The 21,975-nt window shown below is 67.6% G+C and overlaps 3 protein-coding genes across 3 annotated transcripts; 2 read left to right on the forward strand and 1 right to left on the reverse strand.

The window, feature by feature from the left end:
• Nucleotides 1-1,884: 1,884 nt before the first annotated feature.
• Nucleotides 1,885-7,114, reverse strand: TUBB (tubulin beta class I). The gene is made up of 4 exons (XM_086769244.1): nucleotides 6,924-7,114; nucleotides 4,107-4,215; nucleotides 3,492-3,602; nucleotides 1,885-3,069 (listed from the first exon to the last, which is right to left on the reverse strand). The coding sequence occupies exons 1-4, from the start codon at nucleotides 6,978-6,980 to the stop codon at nucleotides 2,012-2,014; spliced, it is 1,335 nt and encodes a 444-aa protein (XP_086625370.1). The 5' UTR covers nucleotides 6,981-7,114; the 3' UTR covers nucleotides 1,885-2,011.
• MDC1 (mediator of DNA damage checkpoint 1) lies at nucleotides 5,523-20,368 on the forward strand. Its single transcript, XM_086769243.1, is given in 17 exon segments — nucleotides 5,523-5,696; nucleotides 8,217-8,265; nucleotides 8,356-8,418; nucleotides 8,512-8,557; nucleotides 8,675-9,577; nucleotides 9,580-10,658; nucleotides 10,982-11,350; nucleotides 11,441-11,628; nucleotides 11,704-11,760; nucleotides 13,310-13,597; nucleotides 13,794-13,877; nucleotides 14,217-14,236; nucleotides 14,400-14,565; nucleotides 16,073-16,198; nucleotides 16,804-16,914; nucleotides 19,165-19,514; nucleotides 19,966-20,368. Coding segments are annotated over 16 exon segments (4,299 nt in total). The 5' UTR covers nucleotides 5,523-5,696; nucleotides 8,217-8,219.
• A 783-nt stretch (nucleotides 20,369-21,151) lies between these two features.
• On the forward strand, nucleotides 21,152-21,968 carry DRC12 (dynein regulatory complex subunit 12 homolog; the record flags this gene model as incomplete). The annotated part of the gene is made up of 2 exons (XM_086769245.1): nucleotides 21,152-21,232; nucleotides 21,707-21,968. Coding segments are annotated over exons 1-2 (339 nt in total), but the record flags the coding sequence as incomplete, so codon positions are not given.
• Nucleotides 21,969-21,975: the final 7 nt, after the last annotated feature.

Below are 21,975 nucleotides of genomic sequence, written 5' to 3' on the forward strand. Positions count from 1 at the left end.
TCCCCAAAGTGCCACCGCGGCCCCAAAGTGCCACCACCCCCTGTGACGTGTCCCCAAAGTGCCACCCCCTCGTGATGCCACCCTGTCCCCAAAGGGCCACCACCCCGAGTCCCTGTCCCCCCAGAACCTCCTGTCACCCAAGTGCCACCACCGCGTCCCCAAAGTGTCACCACCCTCTGTGACATGTCCCCAGAGTGCCACCCCCTCGTGATGCCACCATGTCCCCAAAGTGTCACCGCGTCCCTGAAGCACCCCCCCCCACGGTGCTACCCTGTCCCCAAAGTGCCACCAACCCCCAATGTGTCCCCCAAGTGCCACCACCCCCTGTAAGGTGTCCCCAAAGTGCCACCACCCCCGTACCGTCCCCAAATGCCACCCCCCCGTGACGCCCCCGCCCCCCGGGGCCGGCCCGTCCTTGTCCCCGAACCATTAAAGCCGCTGCGCCCGCACGGGCCAGAGCCGGGTCCCTCCTGGGGGGCGGGGGGGGACATTTGGGGGGGTCCCCAACGGGACCTTGGCTCCCCGAGGTGGCGGGGACAGCGGGGGGTGCGGGGCGAGGGGCCCCCCGGGGGTCGCGGGGACGAGGCGGCGGCGGTGGCTTTAATCCCGGGTTTATTCCTCGCCCGGGGGCGGCTTTTCAATATGAAAAAAAAAAACAAAACAACAACAAAAAGCGAAAAAAGGGAAAAAAAAAAGAAACCAAACGCGGGGGGGGGCGGGGGGGGGGGCGGGACACACGGGGGGCACGGGAGAGCCCCCGGCCGGGGACGCGGGGGGGGGGGCACCCCGCAGCACAGCGGTGCCTCTGGGGCCGGCGGGGGCCGGGGGGCTGCAATAATTTAGCGGTGACGTCACCTCGGGGGGGGTGAGGGGGACGGGGACGCTCCGAGGGTGACGATGATGATGGTGGGGGCGCTCCGGGACGATGACGAAGGCCGAGGGCTCCCCGAGGATGACGAAGGCCGAGGGCGCCCCGAGGATGAGGATGACGAAGGCCGAGGGCGCCCCGGTGACAGCGCCGGAGGCCGAAGGCTCCGGGCCAGGGCTTTGGCGGTGACGGCGAAGGCCAGGAGCTTCCCGTGAGGATGATGAAGGCCGGGGGCTGTGCAGTGACCGCGGTGAAGGACAACAGCTCTCCGAGGATGATGATGGTGATGATGACGATGGCCAAGTGCTTTCTGGAGACGACAGCGAAGACCAAGGGCTCTCTGAGGACGATGATGAAGGCTGAGGATGATGATGGCGGACAAGGACTCTCTGAGGACGATGACGAAGACCGAAGGCTCTCCCAGGATCCTGATGAAAGCTGAGGATGATGATGGAGAACAAGGACTCTGAGGATGATGATGAAGGACAAGGGCTCTCCAAGGCTGCTGACGAAGGCTGAGGTTGATGATGGAGGACAAGGGCTCTCTGAGGATGATGATGGCAGATGAGGACTCTCCGAGGATGATGATGAAGGACTCTGAGCACGATGACGAAGACCGAAGGCTCTCCCAGGACGCTGCTGAAAGCTGAGGATGACGATGGCAGGTAAGGATTCTGAGGATGACGATGGTGGACAAGGACTCTCTGAGGATGACGATGAAGACCAAGGGCTCTCTGAGAACGATGACGAAGGCCGAAGGCTCTCCCAGGACACTGCCGAAAGCTGAGGATGACGATGGCAAACGAGGACTCTGAAGATGATGACGAAGGCTGAAGGCTCTCCCAGGACGCTGCCGAAAGCTGAGGACGATGATGGCAGACGAGGACTCTGAGGACGATGACGAAGGCCGAAGGCTCTCCCAGGACGCTGCCGAAAGCTGAGGACGACGACGAAGACCAAGGGCTCCGCGGGGACACCGCCGAAGGCCGGCGGCGGACGAAGGCTCCGAGGCCGGCGGCGCCGAAGGCCGAGGGCTCTCCCGAGGCGATGACGGCGAAGGACGACGCTGGGGGGCGACGGGACGGGACGGGACGACTCTCCGGGGGGGAACCGAGGGCCGGGCGGGGGGCGGCGGGGCGCTCCTCAGGCCTCCTCTTCGGCCTCCTCGCCGAAGTCCTCCTCCTCCTCGGCGGTGGCGTCCTGGTACTGCTGGTACTCGGAGACCAGGTCGTTCATGTTGCTCTCGGCCTCGGTGAACTCCATCTCGTCCATGCCCTCGCCCGTGTACCAGTGCAGGAAGGCCTTGCGGCGGAACATGGCGGTGAACTGCTCCGAGATGCGCTTGAACAGCTCCTGGATGGCCGTGCTGTTGCCGATGAAGGTGACGGCCATCTTCAGCCCCCGCGGCGGGATGTCGCACACGGCCGTCTTGACGTTGTTGGGGATCCACTCCACGAAGTAGGAGCTGTTCTTGTTCTGCACGTTCAGCATCTGCTCGTCCACCTCCTTCATGGACATGCGCCCGCGGAAGACGGCGGCCACCGTGAGGTAGCGGCCGTGGCGGGGGTCGCAGGCGGCCATCATGTTCTTGGCGTCGAAGACCTGCTGCGTGAGCTCGGGGACGGTGAGCGCGCGGTACTGCTGGCTGCCGCGCGACGTCAGCGGCGCGAAGCCCGGCATGAAGAAGTGCAGGCGGGGGAAGGGCACCATGTTGACGGCCAGCTTGCGCAGGTCGGCGTTGAGCTGGCCCGGGAAGCGCAGGCAGGTGGTGACGCCGCTCATGGTGGCCGACACCAGGTGGTTGAGGTCGCCGTAGGTGGGCGTGGTCAGCTTCAGCGTGCGGAAGCAGATGTCGTAGAGCGCCTCGTTGTCGATGCAGTAGGTCTCGTCCGTGTTCTCCACCAGCTGGTGCACCGAGAGCGTGGCGTTGTAGGGCTCCACCACCGTGTCCGACACCTTGGGCGACGGCACCACGCTGAAGGTGTTCATGATGCGGTCGGGGTACTCCTCGCGGATTTTGGAGATGAGCAGGGTGCCCATGCCCGAGCCGGTGCCGCCCCCCAGCGAGTGGGTCAGCTGGAAGCCCTGCAGGCAGTCGCAGCTCTCCGCCTCCTTGCGCACCACGTCCAGCACGGAGTCCACCAGCTCCGCCCCCTCCGTGTAGTGACCTTTGGCCCAGTTGTTGCCCGCGCCGCTCTGGCCTGGGGCGGGAGACGCAGTGGGGGGGGGGGGGGGGTCAGAGAGGTGGGGCGGGGCCTTCGCAGACCCTCGACCCAGCCCCGAACTCCCCGGGGCCACCGCGGGCGGTGGAGTCTTGAGGACTCCGCGTTCCTCAAGGTCCAACCGCGGGGAGCTTCCCGCCCGTCTCCAGCTCACCCCAGAGAACCTTCATCCCGCCCCCGCGGACCTCCATCCTCCTCCTCCTCCACCCCCCCCCAGCGCCCGGGGGACACTTCGGGACCTCTCCTGGGCGACCTCCAGCCCGCACTTGGGTTCCTCGAGCTCCTCCTGCACCTCCCAACGTTCTTCTTCGGGGTCTCCTGCCACCCCGAGCTCCTCGGGCCCCCGTCTCCCGCGGGACCCTCCCCACCGACTCCCCGGAACCCAGGCGGGGGCGGCTCACCGAAAACGAAGTTGTCCGGCCGGAAGATCTGCCCGAAGGGTCCCGAGCGCACCGAGTCCATGGTGCCGGGTTCCAGGTCCACCAGGATGGCCCGCGGTACGTACTTACCCCCTGGGGACGGCGCCGGGTCAGCGCGGGGGCGAGGGCGACCGCGCCGCCTCACCTCCTCGCCCCCGAACCGCCCCGAGACCTCCCCAAACCACGAGACCCCATCAAACCACTCCGAGACCTCCCCGAGACCCCACCAAACCGCCCCGAGACCTCCCCGAGACCCCACCAAACCGCCCCGAGACCTCCCCGAGACCCCACCAAACCGCCCCGAGACCCCACCAAACCGCCCCGAGACCTCCCCGAGACCCCACCAAACCGCCCCGAACCACCATGAGACCTCCCCAAACCACCCCAAACCCCCCAAGACCCCACCAAACCGCCCCGAGACCCCACCAAACTGCCCCGAGACCCCACCAAACCGCCCCGAACCACCATGAGACCTCCCCAAACCACCCCAAGACCTCATCAAACCACCCCAAGACCCCACCAAACCACCCCAAGACCCCCCCGAAACCCGGGGCGGGGGCAGAAGGAGGGTGACGGGGGCGACACGGGGGGCCCTACCGGTGGCCTCGTTGTAGTAGACGCTGATGCGGTCCAGCTGCAGGTCGCTGTCGCCGTGGTAGGTGCCCGTGGGGTCGATGCCGTGCTCGTCGCTGATCACCTCCCAAAACTGCGGGAGGGGGAGGGGTCAGGGGAAGCCACGCCCCCTTCCCCACCCCCTTTTTGGGGGAGGCATCTGGGTCTTTTGGGGGTGGGCGGGGTGGAGGCTTGAAAGGCAGGTGGAATCTTATTGGAGGAGGCAGCCCAAGGGGCGGGGCCGCACTGGAGGAGCCAACCGTAGAGGAAAACCAACCCTGGGGGCGGAGCCAACTCCAGGAGCACCAATCGGAAACGAGGGGGCGGAGCTTGGCCAAGGGGGAGGAGCCCGCCGCCGCGAAGGGGCGGGGCCAATTCACCCGCAGGGGGCGGGGCCAAACTGGGGCATAGCCACGCCCCCCCCCCCCCCCCAAAAAAACGGGCGGGAACCGGAAGCGGCGTTTGAATGGCGGAGGCGCCGCTGGAAATGTGAATTTTCAGAAAGAGCCCAATTTCGGCTTTTTTTTCCCCAAAAATAACCTCGCCCTGCCTCAAAACCCCCAATTCGCCCAAATTTCCTTTCTTCTCGCCCAAAAAACCTGCCCGTGGGAAACAAAGGCTGGGGGAGGGGCAGGCCCCCTGGGGACCCCCACCCCCCCCCAGGTCAGGGGAGGGGGCACGGCCACGCCCTGCGGGGGAAAACGGGGCAAAAAACCGCAATTCGGGGCGGGCGGCCGAGGAATGGGTTAAAAAACGGCGATTTGGGCGAAAAAGCGGCGCTTGGGAACCAAAAATCGGCGTTTACAAAAATGGCAATCGGGGAGTTCAGCAGTTATGATTTTTCTTAAAAAAAAAAAAAACCATTTTGGATCAGAAATCGGACATTTTCTTGCTAAAAAAAATTAATTCTGAGCAGAAAACTCCGTTTTAAGAAAAAAAGAACCAATTCCGGGTCTGAAAATTTTCCGTTGCGGTGACAAAACCTCGACGGCAGCGCTGCCGGAAAACCGTAATTCTGCGCTAAAATGGTGCTGCTTTGACACTAAAAATCGCTATTTCGGGGCTAAAATAACCGTTCCCAGGCAGAAAATGCTTTTTTAATGTCAAAAGGTCTCTTTTTAGGCAATTCTAAGAACAAATATGCTATTCTGGGGCCGAATACCTCCATTTTGGGGGTAAAAACTCTGCATATAAAGATTCTGAGAAAAAAACCTCCATTTTCAGACAAAACTCGTTGTTTGGGTGGCGAAAGCGCCGTTTTGCTCCTAAATAAATTATTTTGCAGACTGAAAAAATTTTCAGGGCGGGGAATTCCTATTATGCAGCAAAAAAACCCAAATCCGGCACAACAAAAAGCTTTTCTGGGGCCAAAACCGGCAATTTTGAGGCTGAAATTGCCATTGGGCAGCAAAAAGCCTCTATTTTGGCGTGAAAAAATTGAGGAAAATCCCTTAATTTAGAGGAAAAAAATGGAATTCGCCAGCACAAAGATCCCATTCTTCGGCTGAGGACCTCCATTTTAGGGCTGGAAACCTCCATTTTGGGGCTGGAAGGAGCAGAAAGCCGTATTTTTGGGTAGGAAAAAAAATCCTGTTTTGGGGTTTAAATCCCCCTATTTGGGGTCAAAACCCCTCCAGCTGAAGACCAGAAAGTCTCCTGGGAGGGCAAAATCCCCCGTTTTAGGGCTGAAATGTCCATTTCGGAGAACAAAGCTTTTATTTCGAGGCCTAAAACCTCCATCTTGGGGCTGGAAACTGCGATTTTGAGGCCAAATCCCTCGGATTTGGGAGCTTTTAAAACCCTAATGTTTCAACCCCCAAACTCCATTATGTTTGGAAAAGAAAAATCCCCATTTTGCTGCAGAAAAATCCTATTTTCGGAGGGAAAAATCTTCCAATTTCAGGCTAGGAGCGCCTCGAGAGGCGGCACGCCCCTTTTGGGGGCTGAAAAACTCCATTTTGGGCTCCGAAACCTTTTATTTCCGGGCAGAAACCCTCAATTTTGGGGCCAAACACGCCGTGGGCGGCACGCCCCGATTCGGAGATGGAAATCTTTATTTTGGGGGTATAAACGAATAATTTTTGAGCGAAAAGAGCCGGTTTTGGAGGCAAATTGCCTTACTGGGGGGTACAAAGCCCTTTTCTGGGGCAAAAATCGCCATTTTGGGGCTGAACACGCTGCCGCGGGGCGCGACGCCGCAAGTTTGAGGTTAAAAAAAGCAGATTTTTCGATTAAAAATGCCGTTTGGTGAAGAAATGAGGATGAAAACCTGCGTTTTGGGCGAAAATCCATTGTTTTAATACTAATCTGCTTATTTTGTGGCTGAAAATTCCCCAATCGAGGCAAAAAAACACCGCGATTTCGAGGCTGAACTTTGTGAAAAGGGGTTTAAATTACACACACAAAAACCACTTTTTGTGGTAAAAAGTGGTATTTTAGGGAGGAAAAGCCGCATTTCGGGGCCGCTGCCCCCAGGCGCGGCGGGAAACCGCCATCTTGGGGCCGCGTGAGAAGAAGGGGGGGAGGGGCGGGGCGTCCCCATTTTGAGGCCGGAAACCTCCATTTTGGGGCCGAACCGCTTCGTTTCGGGGCCGAACCCCCCTTCTTTCGGGGCCGCGCATTTCATTGCGGGCCTTCAGCGGGCGCGAAGGCCGCTATTTTGGGCTGAAATCGCCCCGATTCGGGTCCGCCTTTGTCTGCGCGCGGGGAGGGAGGGGCTTCTTAAAAGGGGCCGCGCCGCGGTGGGAGGGAAGATGGGGGGGGTCCACCCCTCCAGCCCGACGCTGCCCGCCCGCTGTTCACCTTGGCCCCGATCTGGTTGCCGCACTGGCCCGCCTGGATGTGGACGATCTCCCTCATGGTGGCGGCGGAGGTTGGGCTGGGCTCGGTGAAGGTTCCGGAGCGGTGGGCCCCACCCGGTCTCGATGGGCGATTCGGTGGCGCGGCCCCTTTAAGGCGAAAGCGCTGTCGCGAGCGCGGCGGCGGGGACAATGGCGGCTCCCGCGGCCCCGCGGCGCCTCATATAGACAAAGCGGCGGCGGCCGGCCCCGCGCTCCCATTGGACGGCGCCGCCCGCTCGCCGCGCTCCCATTGGGCGGCGCGGGCGGGAGGCCCCGCCCCATCTCCCCGGGGCCGTTCGCGCCTCCTTTCTCTGGCTGGAGGCGGACGCTCTGCGCACCGCTCTCTATGGTAGCGCCGCGCCGCCGCGCTCGGAGGACCATCCTCCCCTCCTCTCTATGCTTCTGCGCTGGACGGACGCGCCCGGCAGCCAATCCGGCTGCCGGCGGGCGGGGACGCGAGGCGGTGGCGGCCAATGGGGGCTGGGGGCGGGGCCTGGAGGCGATGGCGCGGGAGGGGTGAGCGGCGGGCGGCAGTGGGGCGGTTGAGGGGCTCGGGGGGCGTGGGGGGGGCGGTTGGCGGGGGTCCCCGGGGCAGTTTGGGGCAGTTTGGGGCCCGCTGGGGCGATTTGTGGGCTCCCTGGGGCACTCGGGGGGGCCTGTGGGGCGGCTTGGGGGCTCGCTGGGGCGGTTTGGGGCACTTTGGGGCCCGGTGGGGCGGTTTGGGGGCTCCGTGAGGCGGTTTGGGGCCCGGTGGGGCGGTTTGGGGGCTCTGTGGGGCGGTTTGGGGCACTTTGGGGCCCGGTGGGGCACTTTGGGGCAGTTGGGGGGCCCAGTGTGGCACTTTGAAGGGTCTTTGGGGCCCTGTGGAGCAGTTTGGGGGCTCCGTGGGGCGGTTTGGGGCTCTTTGGGGCACTTTGGGGCCCTGTGGGTCAGTCTGGGGGGGTCCCTGGGGCGGTTTGGGGCCCTGTGGGTCAGTCTGGGGGGCTCCCTGGGGCGGTTTGGGGCCCTGTAGGTCAGTTTTGGGGGGGTCCCAGGACAGTTTGGGGCTCCCTGAGGCGATTTGGGGGTCCCAGGGCTGAGGAGGACGATTTGGGGGGGCAGTTAGAAACCGGGGGGGGGGGGGGAGTTGGGAGCCTGGGGCGCAGTTCGGGGGGGATTTAGGGGGTGGGGGAGGTGGTTGGGGGCAGGGGGTCCTTTGGGCGCTGGGGGGGGCAGTCATTTCCGTGGGGCGACCCTTTCCCCCCCCCCCCCCCAGACCATGCACCGCAGGCGCTGGCGAGGCCTCGGCGCTGCGGGGGGTGCAGGTAGGTGTCCTCCCCCACCCCAAGGTGTCAGGGTCCCCCGGAAGCAGGGGGGGCGTCTTGCAGCCCCCCCGACGCGTGGGTCCCCTGCAGGGCAGTGGCCGGAAGCGGGGCCCCCCCTCGCCAGCGATTCGGAGGACGAGGAGCTGCCCTGGCGTGAGTGCGCGGGGGGGGGGGGGGGGTGAGCCCCCCATCCAGGGGGGGCCACTGGAGGCCCTACACCTAACACCCCGCTCCCAAATCCCTTAGGTTCCGCCCCCAGAGACGCGGCCTCGCCCCCCGTCGTGCTGGAGAGGTGGGTGGGACCCGGGCGCGGGGGTCCCGGGGGAGGGTCGGCACTCCGGGGTGGGGGGGGTGGGTGAGCCGGGTGCCGGGCCGACGCCGAATCCCAGCGTCCCCCGCTCCCTCGCAGCGACCCGGAGGAGCCAGACGCGCGCCCAGACGGCGGGGGCCTCCGAAAACGCCGCCGCGCCCCCGCGCCCCGCCCGGATCCGGCCGTCGGGGCGCCCAAAAAGCCTCGTTGGGCCCCCCAGAGCGCCCCAGGTCCAGATGTGCAGAGAAAACCGGCTGTGCCGCACCTTGGACCCCGAAACCGCCCTGTGAGCCCCAGAAGGCTTGCGAGTCCAGATGTGGAACATCTGGAAAGCGGCGGCGGCGCGACTCCCGGCCTTGAGCGCGGCGCGGGTGCCGCGGTGCCCCCCAAAACCCCTCCCCGTCCCCCCGGCTGCCTACGGACGGCCCTGGAGGCGAGCGGCGAGCCAGATGTGGGGGGAAGGGGCCCAAATCCAGATGTTGGGGGCGCCAAAAACGGGTGCCCGCCGCTCGTGGTGGACAGCGACACGGACGTGGAGGACGCTGAGGTCCTCCCGGCCGCCGGCCACCGAAAAATACGCAGAGTGGGCCCCGGCGCGCCCCGGGCGCCAGATGTGGAGCCGGAGCCCCCGCATCCAGATGTTGGGGGGCGCAGGAACGGATGCAGCATGCTTGCGGACAGCGATACAGATGTGGAGGCGGAGAGCTCCTGCCCGGCTGCTGGAGGGCCTGGAAGCGGCCAACCGGCGCTCGTGGTGGACAGCGATACAGATGTGGAGGGGGACGGAGCTGATCCAGATGTTGGGGGCCCCCAAACTCCTCGAACGCCCCAAAATGTCCCAAAACCCCAGAATTTTGAGGTGCAGGTGCAAAACGCAGATGTTGAAGATTCACAAGAGGGTCTCCAGCTGTGCGTGGTGGACAGCGATACAGATGTGGAGGAGGACGGAGCCGATCCAGATGTTGGGGCCCCCCAGAGAACTGAAATGGTGCAAAATATCCCAAAACCCCAAAATGTGAGGTGGAGCCCCACAGTGCAGATGTTGAAGGTTCCCAGAGAGGACGTCTGGCGCTCGCGGTGGACAGCGATACAGATGTGGAGGGGGACGGAGCTGATCCAGATGTTGGGGGCCCCCAAACTCCTCAGATGACCCAGAATGTCCCCAAACAACAAAATGTTGAGGTGGAGCCGCACGATGCAGATGTTGAAGGCTCCCAAGAGGCTCTCCAGCTGTGCGTGGTGGACAGTGATACAGATGTGGAGGAGAACACTTCAAATCCAGATGCTGGGGGCCACCAAACTCCTCAGATCCCCCAAAATGCCCCAGAACCCCAAAATTTTGAGATGCAGGCGCCAAATGCAGATGTTGAAGGCTCCCAGAAAGGACGTCTAGCACTCATGGTGGACAGCGATACAGATGTGGAGGACGACGCTTCAAATCCAGATGTTGGGGGCCCCCAGGCTCCTCAAATGACCCAGAATGTCCCCAAACAACAAAATGGTGAGGTGGAGCCGCACGATGCAGATGTTGAAGGCTCCCAAGAGGCTCTCCAGCTGTGCGTGGTGGACAGCGATACAGATGTGGAGGGGGACGGAGCTGATCCAGATGTTGGGGGCCCCCAAACTCCTCGAACGCCCCAAAATGTCCCCAAACCCCGAAATGTAGAGGTGGAGCTCCGTGGTGCAGATGTTGAAGGTTCCCAGAGAGGACGTCCAGCGCTCGCGGTGGACAGCGATACAGATGTGGAGGAGGACGGAGCCGATCCAGATGTTAGGGGCCACCAAAGTTCTCAAATGACCCAGAATGTCCCCAAACAACAAAATACTGAGGTGGAGCCGCACGATGCAGATGTTGAAGGGTCCCAAAAGGCTCTCCAGCTGTGCGTGGTGGACAGTGATACAGATGTGGAGGGGGACGGAGCCGATCCAGATGTTGGGGGCCCCCGAGCCCCTCAAATGACCCAAAACGTTCTAAAACCCCAGAATTTTGAGGTGCAGCCGCCAAATGCAGATGTTGAAGGCTCCCAAAAGGGTGCCCAGCTGTGCGTGGTGGACAGCGATACAGATGTGGAGGAGGACGGAGGCCGGTCCAGATGCTGGGGGCCCCCAGACTCCTCAGATCCCCCCAGACATGCTGAAAACCCAAAGTGTTGAGGTGGAGCCCCACGATCCAGATGTTGAAGGCTCCCAGAGAGGACATGCGGCGCTCGTGGTGGACAGCGATACAGATGTGGAGCAGACCGATTCAAATCCAGATGTTGGGGACCACCAAACTCCTCAGATCCCCCAAAACATCCAAAAACCTGGAATCTTGAGCTGCAGACCCCAAATGCAGATGTTGAAGGCTCCAGAGGGGACGTCCGGCCCTCGTGCTGGACAGTGATACAGATGTGGAGGGGGACGGAGCCGATCCAGATGTTGGGGGCCCGACAAGGGCCGGGCGGGCCCCGGCGCGTCCGCCGGACGCTGGCGGCGGACAGCGACACCGACGGGGAGGAAAGCGGGCCGAGGCCACGCGGCGGGTGCCCCCAAATCCGTCGGGTGACCCGGAAAACCCGCGAGGGCCCAGATGTGGCGAGGAAGAACCCAAATCCAGATGTGGAGCGAGCCCCGCCCGGCCGCTGGAGCCCGGGGGCGGGCAGCGGCACCGGCCCGGACCGGGGGGTTCGTTGCCCAAAAGGCCCCGAAACGCCCCGAAACGCCCGCCCCGCCCCAGCTGTGGTGCTGGAGACCCCCAATCCAGATGTTGGCCGCGCCCCGAGCGATGCAGATGTGGAGCGGCGCGCCGCCGAAGCCCCCGAACTGCACCCGGCGCCCCCCGGGGTCAGCGGCGCGGCAGACGAGATGGCCGCCGCTCCAGATGTTGAGCGGGCCGGCGAGCGCCCAGATGTGCGGGGGACGCCCCCGGCACCAGATGTGGGAAGCCCCCAGCCCTCGCACCCCGTCCCGAGCGCGGGCGCCGCTCCAGATGTTGGGGCGGCGGGGGGAGGGGCCCGGCCGCCCAGATGTGGCCCTGGCGCCGCCAGATGTTGCGATGCAGACCGACAGTGAAGGTGAGGGGGGGGCGGGGCGGGGGGCGGGGCGGGGGGCGCGCCCCGCCCTGGCTCACGGCTCCTCCCCCCCTCCAGATGACTCCGCCCTCTTTTTGGAGCCCACCCAGAGCTTCCTGCCGCCGGCCCCCCCGGGTGCGTAGCGCGGGCTCCCGGGACCCCCAGACCCCCGAAATCCTGGGTGCCCCCCGAATCCCTGGGACCCCCCCAAATCCCCGGGTCCCCTTCCCGAAATCCTGGGTGCCCCCCCGAATCCCTGGGACCCCCCCAAATCCCCGGGTCCCCTTCCCGAAATCCTGGGTGCCCCCCCGAATCCCTAGGACCCCCCCAAATCCCGGGTCCCCTTCCCGAAATCCTGGGTGCCCCCCCGAATCCCTAGGACCCCCCCAAATCCCCGGGTCCCCTTCCCAAAATCCTGGGTGCCCCCCGAATCCCTGGGACCCCCCCAAATCCCCGGGTCCCCTTCCCGAAATCCTGGGTGCCCCCCGAATCCCTGGGACCCCCCCAAATCCCCGGGTCCCCTTCCCGAAATCCTGGGTGCCCCCCGAATCCCTGGGACCCCCCCAAATCCCGGGTCCCTTCCCGAAATCCTGGGTGCCCCCCAAATCCCTGGGACCCCCCCAAATCCCCGGGTCCCCTTCCCGAAATCCTGGGTGCCCCCCGAATCCCTGGGACCCCCCCAAATCCCCGGGTCCCCTTCCCGAAATCCTGGGTGCCCCCCCGAATCCCTGGGACCCCCAGATCCCCGGGTCCCCTTCCCGAAATCCTGGGTGCCCCCCCGAATCTCTGGGACCCCCCCAAATTCCCGGGTCCCCTTCCCGAAATCCTGGGTGCCCCCCCGAATCCCTGGGACCCCCCCAAATCCCCGGGTCCCCTTCCCGAAATCCTGGGTGCCCCCCCGAATCCCTGGGACCCCCCCAAATCCTGCCTCCCATTCCCGAATCCCCGCGTCCCCCCCAAATTCCTGGGTCCCCCCCCAATTCTTGGCCACCCCCCGAATTCCAAGTCCCCTTCCTGGAACCCTGGGTGCCCCCCGAATTCATGGGTCCCATTCCCAGAATCCTGGGTGCCCCCAAATTCTTGGGTCCCCCCCCAAATTCCTGAGTCCTGTTCCCAGAACCCTGGGTGTCCCCAAATTCCTGGGTCCCCTCTCTGAATTCCCGGTCCCCCCCAAATTCCTGGGTCCCCCCTGAATTCGCGGGTCCCATTCCGGAACCCTGGGTCCCCCCCAAAATCCTGAGTCCCGTTCCCGAATGCCTGGGTGCCCCCAAATTCCCGGGTCCCCCCCAAATTCCCGGGTCCTGTTCCCAGAACCCTGGGTCCCCCCCGAATTCGCGGGTCCCGTTCCCGAATTCCCGGGTCCCCCCAAATTCCCAGCTCCCCCCCAAGTTCCTGGGTCCCCCCAAATTCCCTGGCCCCCCCCGAATTCCTGGGTCCCCGTTCCCGGAACGCCGGCTGCCCCCGCAGGCGCCCCCCTGGGCTGGGACCCCGAGGCGCTGACGCAGCCCTTCGTCCCGCCCGAGGAGGAGGAGGAGCCGCCGCCCCCCACGCCCCCCCCCCGCGCCCCCCCCGCGGCGCCGCCGGCACGGGAGGTGGGTGCCGGGGGGAGGGGTCACCCCGAAGCCCCGCCCCCTCCTCAGGGACCCGGGCGTCAGGTGCTGACACCCCCCCCAAAATCCCGCAGGAAGGGGCGGGGCCTCGCCGCAGCCAGCGCCTGGCCAGGGGCCGTGGGGGCGGAGCCTCTGGTGGGGGAGGAGCCAGCAGGGGCGTGGCACCACCCGACCCCGCCCCTGTGCGGCGCAGCCCCCGCCTCCAGGCCCGCCCTCCTTTGCCGGAGCCGCCAATCGCGGGGGAGCAGGGGGCAGCAGAGCCCCGCCCAGCCGCCAAACCCCACCCCCCGCCCAAGCCCCGCCCAGCCGCCGAGCCCCGCCCCCGTCGGTCAGACCCCGCCCCCTCACAGAGGGAAGATGAGGTACATGGGGGCGGGGCCTCGTTTCTGGGGGTGGAGCCTAAGGCGGAGGGGCGGGGCCAGGCATGGAGTGGGTGGGGCCTAAGCTTGAGGGGCCGGGCCAAGCATGGAGTGGGTGGGGCTTCTGGCTGCTGATTGGATGAGGGGGTGCGGTCTAACGCGGTGGGCGGGGTCTCACGCTGTGGCTCCGCCCCCCCAGGAGGAGGAGGAGCCGCCAGCAGAGGCCGTTGGGCGCCGGCTCCGCCCCCGGGGCGGGGCCAGTTCCGGCTCCGCCCCCATAAAGGTACCGGGGCGGGGGGGGCAGCGCCTGGGGGTGTCCCAGTGTCCCCTCGGGGTGGCCCCCCCCGTGTCCATCCCCCCCCTTCCGCGTCCCCAACCCCCCCCATGACCCCAGTGCCCTCCCCCCATGACCCAGCCCCCCCCGGGGCCCCCCCCAGGTGCCATTCGCGGTGTCCCCAGCCCCCCCATGACCCCAGCCCCCCCATGACCCCGGGCCCCCCCCAGGTGCCATTCGCGGTGTCCCCAGCCCCCCCATGACCCCAGCCCCCCCGGGCCCCCCCCAGGTGCCATTCGCGGTGTCCCCAGCCCCCCCATGACCCCAGCCCCCCCGTCCCCCCCCCAGGTGCTGTTCACGGGCGTGCAGCCCCCCCCCGCGGTGTCCCAGCCCCCCCCCATGACCCCAGCCCCCCGTGCCCCCCCCAGGTGCTGTTCATGGGGGTGCAGCCCCCCCCCGCGGTGTCCCCAGCCCCCCCCCATGACCCCAGCCCCCCGTGCCCCCCCCCAGGTGCTGTTCACGGGCGTGCAGCCCCCCCCCGGGCGCGCGGGCGGCGCTGGGGGCGCTGGGGGGGGCGCTGGCGGGCTCGGCGGCCGAGTGCACCCACCTGCTCACCGACCGCGTGCGCCGCACCCTCAAGTTCCTCTGCGCCCTGGCGCGCGGCGTGCCCATCGTCACCCCCCAGTGGCTGCTGCAGGTGGGGGGCGCGGGGGGCGGCGGGGACACGGGGGACACGGGGCAGATTGGGGACACGGGGGGTGTGGGGACACGGGGGACACGGGGCAGATTGGGGACACAGGGGGTGTGGGGACACGGGGGACACGGGGCAGATTGGGGACACGGGGGGCGTCGGGGACACGGGGGACACGGGGCAGATTGGGGACACAGGGGGCGTCGGGGACACGGGGGACACGGGGCAGATTGGGGACACGGGGGTGTGGGGACACGGGGGACACGGGGCAGATTGGGACACGGGGGGTGTGGGGACACGGGGGACACGGGGGCAGATTGGGGACACGGGGGGCGTCGGGGACACGGGGGACACGGGGCAGATTGGGGACACAGGGGCAGATTGGGGACACGGGGGGCGTCGGGGACACGGGGGACACGGGGCAGATTGGGGACACAGGGGGCGTCGGGGACACGGGGGACACGGGGCAGATTGGGGACACGGGGGGTGTGGGGACACGGGGGACACGGGGCAGATTGGGGACACGGGGGGTGTGGGGACACGGGGGACACGGGGCAGATTGGGGACACGGGGGGCGTCGGGGACACGGGGGACACGGGGGCAGATTGGGGACACGGGGGGCGTCGGGGACACGGGGGACACGGGGGGTGTTGGGGACATGGGGGGGGCAGTGGGGAGAGAGAGGGGGACATTGGGGACACGGGGGGCGTTGGGGACATGGGGGGGCAGTGGGGAGAGAGAGGGGACATTGGGGACACGGGGGGCGTTGGGGACATGGGGGGGCGTTGGGGACACTGGGGGGGGCGTTGAGGACACTGGGGGGGAGATTAGGGACACTGGGGGGGGCATTGGGGTCACTGGGGGGTGTTAGGGACACCGGGGGGGTGCGGGGGGGACACGGGGGGAGATTGGGGACACAGGGGGTGTTGGGGACACGGGGGGGGGGACGGGGACATGGGGAGAGATTGGGGACACCGGGGGAGATTGGGGACACGGGGGGGGCCCTGGGGACATGGGGGGGCACTGGGGACGTGGGGGGGGAGATTGGGGACACGGGGGCGCATTGGGGACAAGTAGGCGGTGGTGACAAGGCAGGGCACTGGGGATGGGGGGGCACTGGGGACAAGGGGGGGACAGTGGGGGTCCTTGGGGACAAGGGGGGGCACTGAGGACATGGGGGGGACATTGGGGACACCAGGGGGGTGTTGGGGACAGCGGGGGGAGATTGGGGACATGGGGGGGTCCTTGGGGACCCGGGGGGGGGGGCATTGGGACACGGGGGGGCCCTGGAGGACCCGGGGGGGGACATTGGGGACACGGGGGGGGACACAGGGGAGCACTGGGGACACGGGGGCGAGATTGGGGACATGGGGGGGCATTGGGGACAGAGGGGGGGGCAGTGGGGGTCGTTGGGGACAAGGGTGGACATTGGGGACAAGGAAGGGGGGGCCCTTGGGGACGAGGGGGGGGCCCGGGGGACGGGGGTGCCACCGCGCGTCCCCTCGGTCCCCAGAGCGCGCGGCGCGGGCGGGCGCTGCCCCCCGGCCCCTTCCTGCTGCGGGACGTCCCGCGGGAGCGGCTCTTCGGCTTCCGCCTGCGCCACGCGCTGCGCCGCGCCCGCCGCCGCCCGCTGCTGCAGGTGGGGTCCCCCAAAACGTCCCCAACCCCCCGGGGACGTCCCCAACCCCCCCGGCACAACGTCCCCACCCCCCGGGGACGTCCCCAACCCCCTGCCGTGACCCCAAACCCCCCAAAATGTGCCCCCCCAAAATGTCCCAACCCCCCCGCCACAACGTCCCCACCCCCCGGGGACGTCCCCAACCCCCCCACCAAAACGTCCCCAGCCCCCCGGGGACGTCCCCAACCCCTGCCGTGACCCCAAACCCCCCAAAATGTCCCCAACCCCCCCGGGGATGTCCCCAACCCCCCCACCATGTCCCCCCCCAAAATGTCCCCAACCCCCCCACCGTGTCCCCCCCCAAAATGTCCCCAACCCCCCGGGGACGTCCCCAACCCCCCCCCGTGTCCCCACCCCCCCGGGGATGTCCCCAACCCCCCGTGTCCCCCCCAAAAATGTCCCCAACCCCCCGGGGACGTCCCCAACCCCGCGCCGTGTCCCCCCCCAAAATGTCCCCACCCCCAGCGGGTGTCCCTGTGTGTCCCCCCCCGGGGGGCTCGGGGCCGGGCTGCGGGGCGTGTGTCCGTGTGCCCCCCCCCCCCCCAAAACGCCCCCCCGCCCCCCAGGGCTACGAGGTGCACGTGACCCCCGGCGTGCGCCCCCCCCCCGAGCAGATGCGGGACATCGTCACCTGCAGCGGGGGCACCTTCCTGCCCGCCATGCCCCGCGCCTACGCCGTGAGGGGGGGTCCCGGGGGGGGCATTGGGGGTCCCGGGGGCGGGGGGGGACAGTATTGGGCGGGAGGGGGGTCCAAAGCCATGGGGGGCCGTGAGGGGGGGTCCCGGGGGGGGCATTGGGGGTCCCGGGGGCGGGGGGGGGACAATATTGGGCGGGAGGGGGGGTCCAAAGCCATGGGGGGGCCGTGAGGGGGGGTCCCGGGGGGGGCATTGGGGGTCCCGGGGGCGGGGGGGGACAGTATTGGGCGGGAGGGGGGGTCCAAAGCCATGGGGGGCCGTGAGGGGGGGTCCCGGGGGGGGCATTGGGGGGGCGGGGGGGGACAGTATTGGGCGGGAGGGGGGGTCCAAAGCCATGGGGGGCCGTGAGGGGGGGTCCCGGGGGGGGCATTGGGGTCCCGGGGGCGGGGGGGGACAGTATTGGGCGGGAGGGGGGGGTCCAAAGCCATGGGGGGCCGTGAGGGGGGGTCCCGGGGGCGGGGGGGGGACAATATTGGGCGGGAGGGGGGTCCAAAGCCATGGGGGGCCGTGAGGGGGGGGTCCCGGGGGGGCATTGGGGGTCCCGGGGGTGGGGGGGGACAATATTGGGCGGGAGGGGGGTCCAAAGCCATGGGGGGCCGTGAGGGGGGGGTCCCGGGGGGGCATTGGGGGTCCTGGGGGCGGGGGGGGGACAATATTTGGCGGAGGGGGGGTCCAAAGCCATGGGGGGCCGTGAGGGGGGGGTCCCGGCGGGGGCATTGGGGGTCCCGGGGCGGGGGGGGACAGTATTGGGCGGGAGGGGGGGTCCAAAGCCATGGGGGGGCTGTGAGGGGGGGTCCCGGGGGGGGCATTGGGGGTCCCGGGGGCGGGGGGGGACAGTATTGGGCGGGAGGGGGGGTCCAAAGCCATGGGGGGCCGTGAGGGGGGGTCCCGGGGGGGGCATTGGGGGCCGGGGGGGACAGTATTGGGTGGGAGGGGGGGTCCAAAGCCATGGGGGGGCCGTGAGGGGGGGTCCCGGCGGGGGCATTGGGGGTCCTGGGGCGGGGGGGGACAGTATTGGGTGGGAGGGGGGGTCCAAAGCCATGGGGGGCCGTGAGGGGGGGTCCCGGGGGGGGTCCCGGGGGTGGGGGGGGTGTTGGGGACCCAGAGATGCGGGAACGGGACTTTGGGGGACGGGGGGGGACATTGGGGGGTCCCAGGGGGATTGGGGGGGGCGGTCAGGGCATCCCGGGGGTCTTGGGGGGGGGGTCCTGTTGGGGTTCGGGGGGGACCCACTGGGTTTTGGGGGTCCCGTTGGGGTTGGGGGGGGTCAGGGTGGTCATGGGGGGGTCCCGTTGGGGTTTAGGGGAGTCCCAGTGGGGGTGGGGGGCACCCACTGGGTTTGGGGGTCCCGTTGGGGTTTGGGGGGTCCCGTTGGGGTTGGGGGTCCCATTGGGGTTTGGGGGGTCCTGTTGGGTTTGGGGGGGTCCTGTTGGGTTTGGGGGGTCCCGTTGGGTTTGGGGGTCCCATTGGGGTTTGGGGGTCCCGTTGGGGTTGGGGGTCCCGTTGGGGTTTGGGGGGTCCTGTTGGGTTTGGGGGGTCCTGTTGGGGTTGGGGGGTCCTGTTGGGGTTTGGGGGGTCCCATTGGGGTTTGGGGGTCCCGTTGGGGTTTGGGGGTCCCATTGAGGTTGGGGGGTCCCGTTGGGGTTTGGGGGTCCCGTTGGGGTTGGGGGGTCCGTTGAGGTTGGGGGGTCCCATTGGGGTTAGGGGGTCCTGTTGGGGTTTGGGGGGGTTGCGCTGGGATTGGGGGGGTCCCATTGAGGTTGGGGGGTCCCGTTGGGGTTTGGGGGGGTCCCGTTGAGGTTGGGGGGTCCCGTTGAGCTTGGGGGGTCCCATTGGGGTTTGGGGGGTCCCATTGGGGTTTGGGGGTCCCGTTGGGGTTGGGGGGTCCCATTGGGGTTTGGGGGGTCCCGTTGGGGTTGGGGGGTCCCGTTGGGGTTTGGGGGGGTCCCGTTGAGGTTGGGGGGGTCCCGTTGAGCTTGGGGGGTCCCATTGGGGTTTGGGGGTCCCATTGGGGTTTGGGGGGTCCCGTTGGGGTTGGGGGGGTCCCATTGGGGTTTGGGGGGTCCCGTTGGGGTTGGGGGGTCCCGTTGGGGTTTGGGGGGTCCCGTTGGGGTTGGGGGGTCCCGTTGAGGTTGGGGGGTTCTGAGGGGGGTCCCGTGGGGTGGGGCTCGGCGCGTCCCGGCGGGGGTTCCTGGCAGCGGGGGGCCCCGCTGACCCCCCCGTCCCCCCCAGCCGCGGCGGTTGGTGATCTCGTGCCCGGCGGACGCGGGGCGCTGGGCCCCGGCGCTGAGCGCCCGCCTGCCGCTGGCGTCGCCCGAGCTGCTGCTCACCGGGCTCCTGCGCCAGCGCCTGCAGCTGCGCCCCCACCTGCTGGCCCCCCCCGGCGCCCCCCCCGGAACCTCGCACCCCCCCGGCGCTTCTGGGCCCGCCCGGCCTGGGGGGGTGGGCGCGGCGCGACGCAGGGGCCCCCCCCGGCCCCCTCCCGGGGACCCCCCCCAAAACCCCCGCGGGGGCCCCCCCCCGGCACCCGGCGCCGCCGCGGGGCCCCCCCCGGCCCCCCGTAACCAGGGAGTGGTTTTTTGGCAAAAAAAAAAAAAAAAAAAAGAACAAAGTCGGGGTTTGTGGTTTTATTTCGGGGGGGGCACCCCAAATCCCCCCTCCCCATTTCGGGGGGGGGGGCGCGGGGGGGGTCGCCTCTCCGGGGGGTGGGGAAGCGCAAGGCCCCGCCCCTTTTGGGGCCCCCCAGGCCCCAAATTTACCCCCCCAGGGCCCAAATTTTCCCCCTAGGCCCGGGATTTACCCCCCCAGGGCCCAAATTTACCCCCTAGGCCCGGGATTTACCCCCTCAGGGCCCAGATTTACACCACCAGGGCCCCGATTTGTGCCCCAAGGCTCCGGATTTGCCCCCCCCAGGGCTCATATTTGCCCTCGGGGCGCCGATTTACACCGCTCGGCCCGGGTTTACACCGCTCGGCCCGGGTTTGCACCTCCAGGCCCGGCTTTACCCCCGCAGGCCTCGGTTTTGCCCCCTAGGCCCAGCTTTTTGCCCCAGGCCCCGCCCCCGCGCTCCGATTGGCGGAGCCTCCCTAAGGGGGCGGGACGATCCGCCGCGCTCACCGCGCCGCTCGCCGCGCCCCAAGCGCCGCCTTGCATCGGCCAGCGGGGAGGCGGGACCTCCGTGTCGCCGTCTCTCATTGGCTGCTGCGCTCCCGCCCTCGGGAGGGGTGGAGGGGGCGGGTTCTTCGCCCGGTTCCGCTCGCTGATTGGCTGTGCCGCGCGGAGCGGGAGAGCGGAGACGGCGGCGGGTTCCCGGCGTGCAGTGCGCGATCGTGAGGAAGGGGACTGGGGGCGGTGGGGATACTGGGAGGGACTGGGAGTGCCGGTGGGGGGGTACTGGCCAGTACTGGGGCTGCGGGGAGGAGCTGCGAGCCACTGAAGCCGCGGGAAGGGGGAAATGGGGAGTTACTGGGAGTTACTGGGAGCGGGGTGGGGGAACTGGGGGCCACTGGGAATACGAGGGGGTGGTTACTGGGAGGCACGGCGGGTACTGGGACCTTGGTGGGGGGGAATGGAGAGCCACTGTGAGTTACTGGGAGCCACTGGGAGTAGGTGGGGGGAACTGGCAGTGCGAAGGGACGGTTACTGGGAGTTACTGGGGGTACTGGGACCTTGAGGGATGGAATGGGAGGCATCGGGTACTGGGAGGCACTGGGACCGTGAGGGGGGAGAATGGGGAGTTACTGGGAGGCACTGGGAGTGGGGTGGGGGGAGCTGGGAGGCACTGGGAGCGCGAAGGGATGGTTACTGGGAGGCACTGGGGATTACTGGGACCCTCTGTGACCTGGAGTGGTGGAATGGGGAGTTATTGGGGTGGGTGGGGGGAACTGGGAGTCACTGGGAATGTGAGTGGGTGGTTACTGGGACCATGAGGGGTGAACTGGGAGCTGAGGTGGGAGGCACTGGGAGTTACTGGGGCTGAGAAGCAGTAAACTGGGGGTTACTGGGAGTGGGGGGTGCGGGACTGGGAGTCACTGAGGCCTGGGCAGGGCAAACTGGGAGTTACTGGGCGCGGGATTACTGGCAGCAGGCAGGAACTGGGAGTACTGGGACTGTGTGCTGGGGGCAGCAGGCGCTCGCTGGGGGTTACTGGGCGGTACTGGGCCGGGGGGGGGCGGTTACTGGGACTCACTGGGAGTTGTTGTGTCCCCCCCCAGGCGCCACCAATGCCCCCCCCGCCCCCCCCCGGCCTGCGGGGCCTGGTCCCCCCGTCCCACTTCGTGCTTCGCCCCCCCAGCACCAGGTGAGGGCTCCCAGTGCTCCCAGTTACCCCTCCCAGTGCTCTCTGTAATCCTCCCGGGCCCCCCCGTGCTCCCAGTAGCCTCCCAGTGCGCCTAGTTGCTCCCCCGTTTACTTCCTCTTTGCTCTTACTGTGTTTCCAGTCGCTGCCTAGTAACCTCCCAGTGCTCCCAGTAACCTACTAATAACTGTCCCAGTGATCCAGTAACCTCTCTGCGCTGCTGGTAACCCTCCCAGTAACCCCAGTGCTCCCTGTAATCCCCCAGCTTCCTTCTCTAGTGTTCCCAGTAGGTCTCCCAGTACAGCTCAGTGCTACCAGTAGCCCTCCCAGTAGCCCCCCAGTGTTCCCAGTAATCCCCACAAACCCTCCCAGTGCACCCAGTAACCCCCACTGCTCTCTGTAATCCCCCAGTTTTCCCCCCCCCAACTCCAGTGCTCCCAGTAACGCTCCCAGTAACACCTGGGTTTGCTTTGACAGGACCCTGGAGGCGGAGCTTGAGGCCGAGAGGGGGCGTGGCCAAGCCCTGGAGGCGGAGCTTGAGGCCGAGAGGGGGCGTGGCCAAGCCCTGGAGGCGGAGCTTGAGGCCGAGAGGGGGCGTGGCCAAGCCCTGGAGGCGGAGCTTGAGGCCGAGAGGGGGCGTGGCCAAGCGCTGGAGGTGGAGCTTGCAGCTGAGAGGGGGCGTGGCCAAGCCCTGGAGGTGGAGCTTGCAGCTGAGAGGGGGCGTGGCCAGGCACTGGAGGCGGAGA

The sequence above is a fragment of the Chlamydotis macqueenii genome, chromosome 33 (genome assembly GCF_036417535.1).
Source record: "Chlamydotis macqueenii isolate bChlMac1 chromosome 33, bChlMac1.mat, whole genome shotgun sequence".
Taxonomy (NCBI): Eukaryota; Metazoa; Chordata; class Aves; order Otidiformes; family Otididae; genus Chlamydotis; species Chlamydotis macqueenii.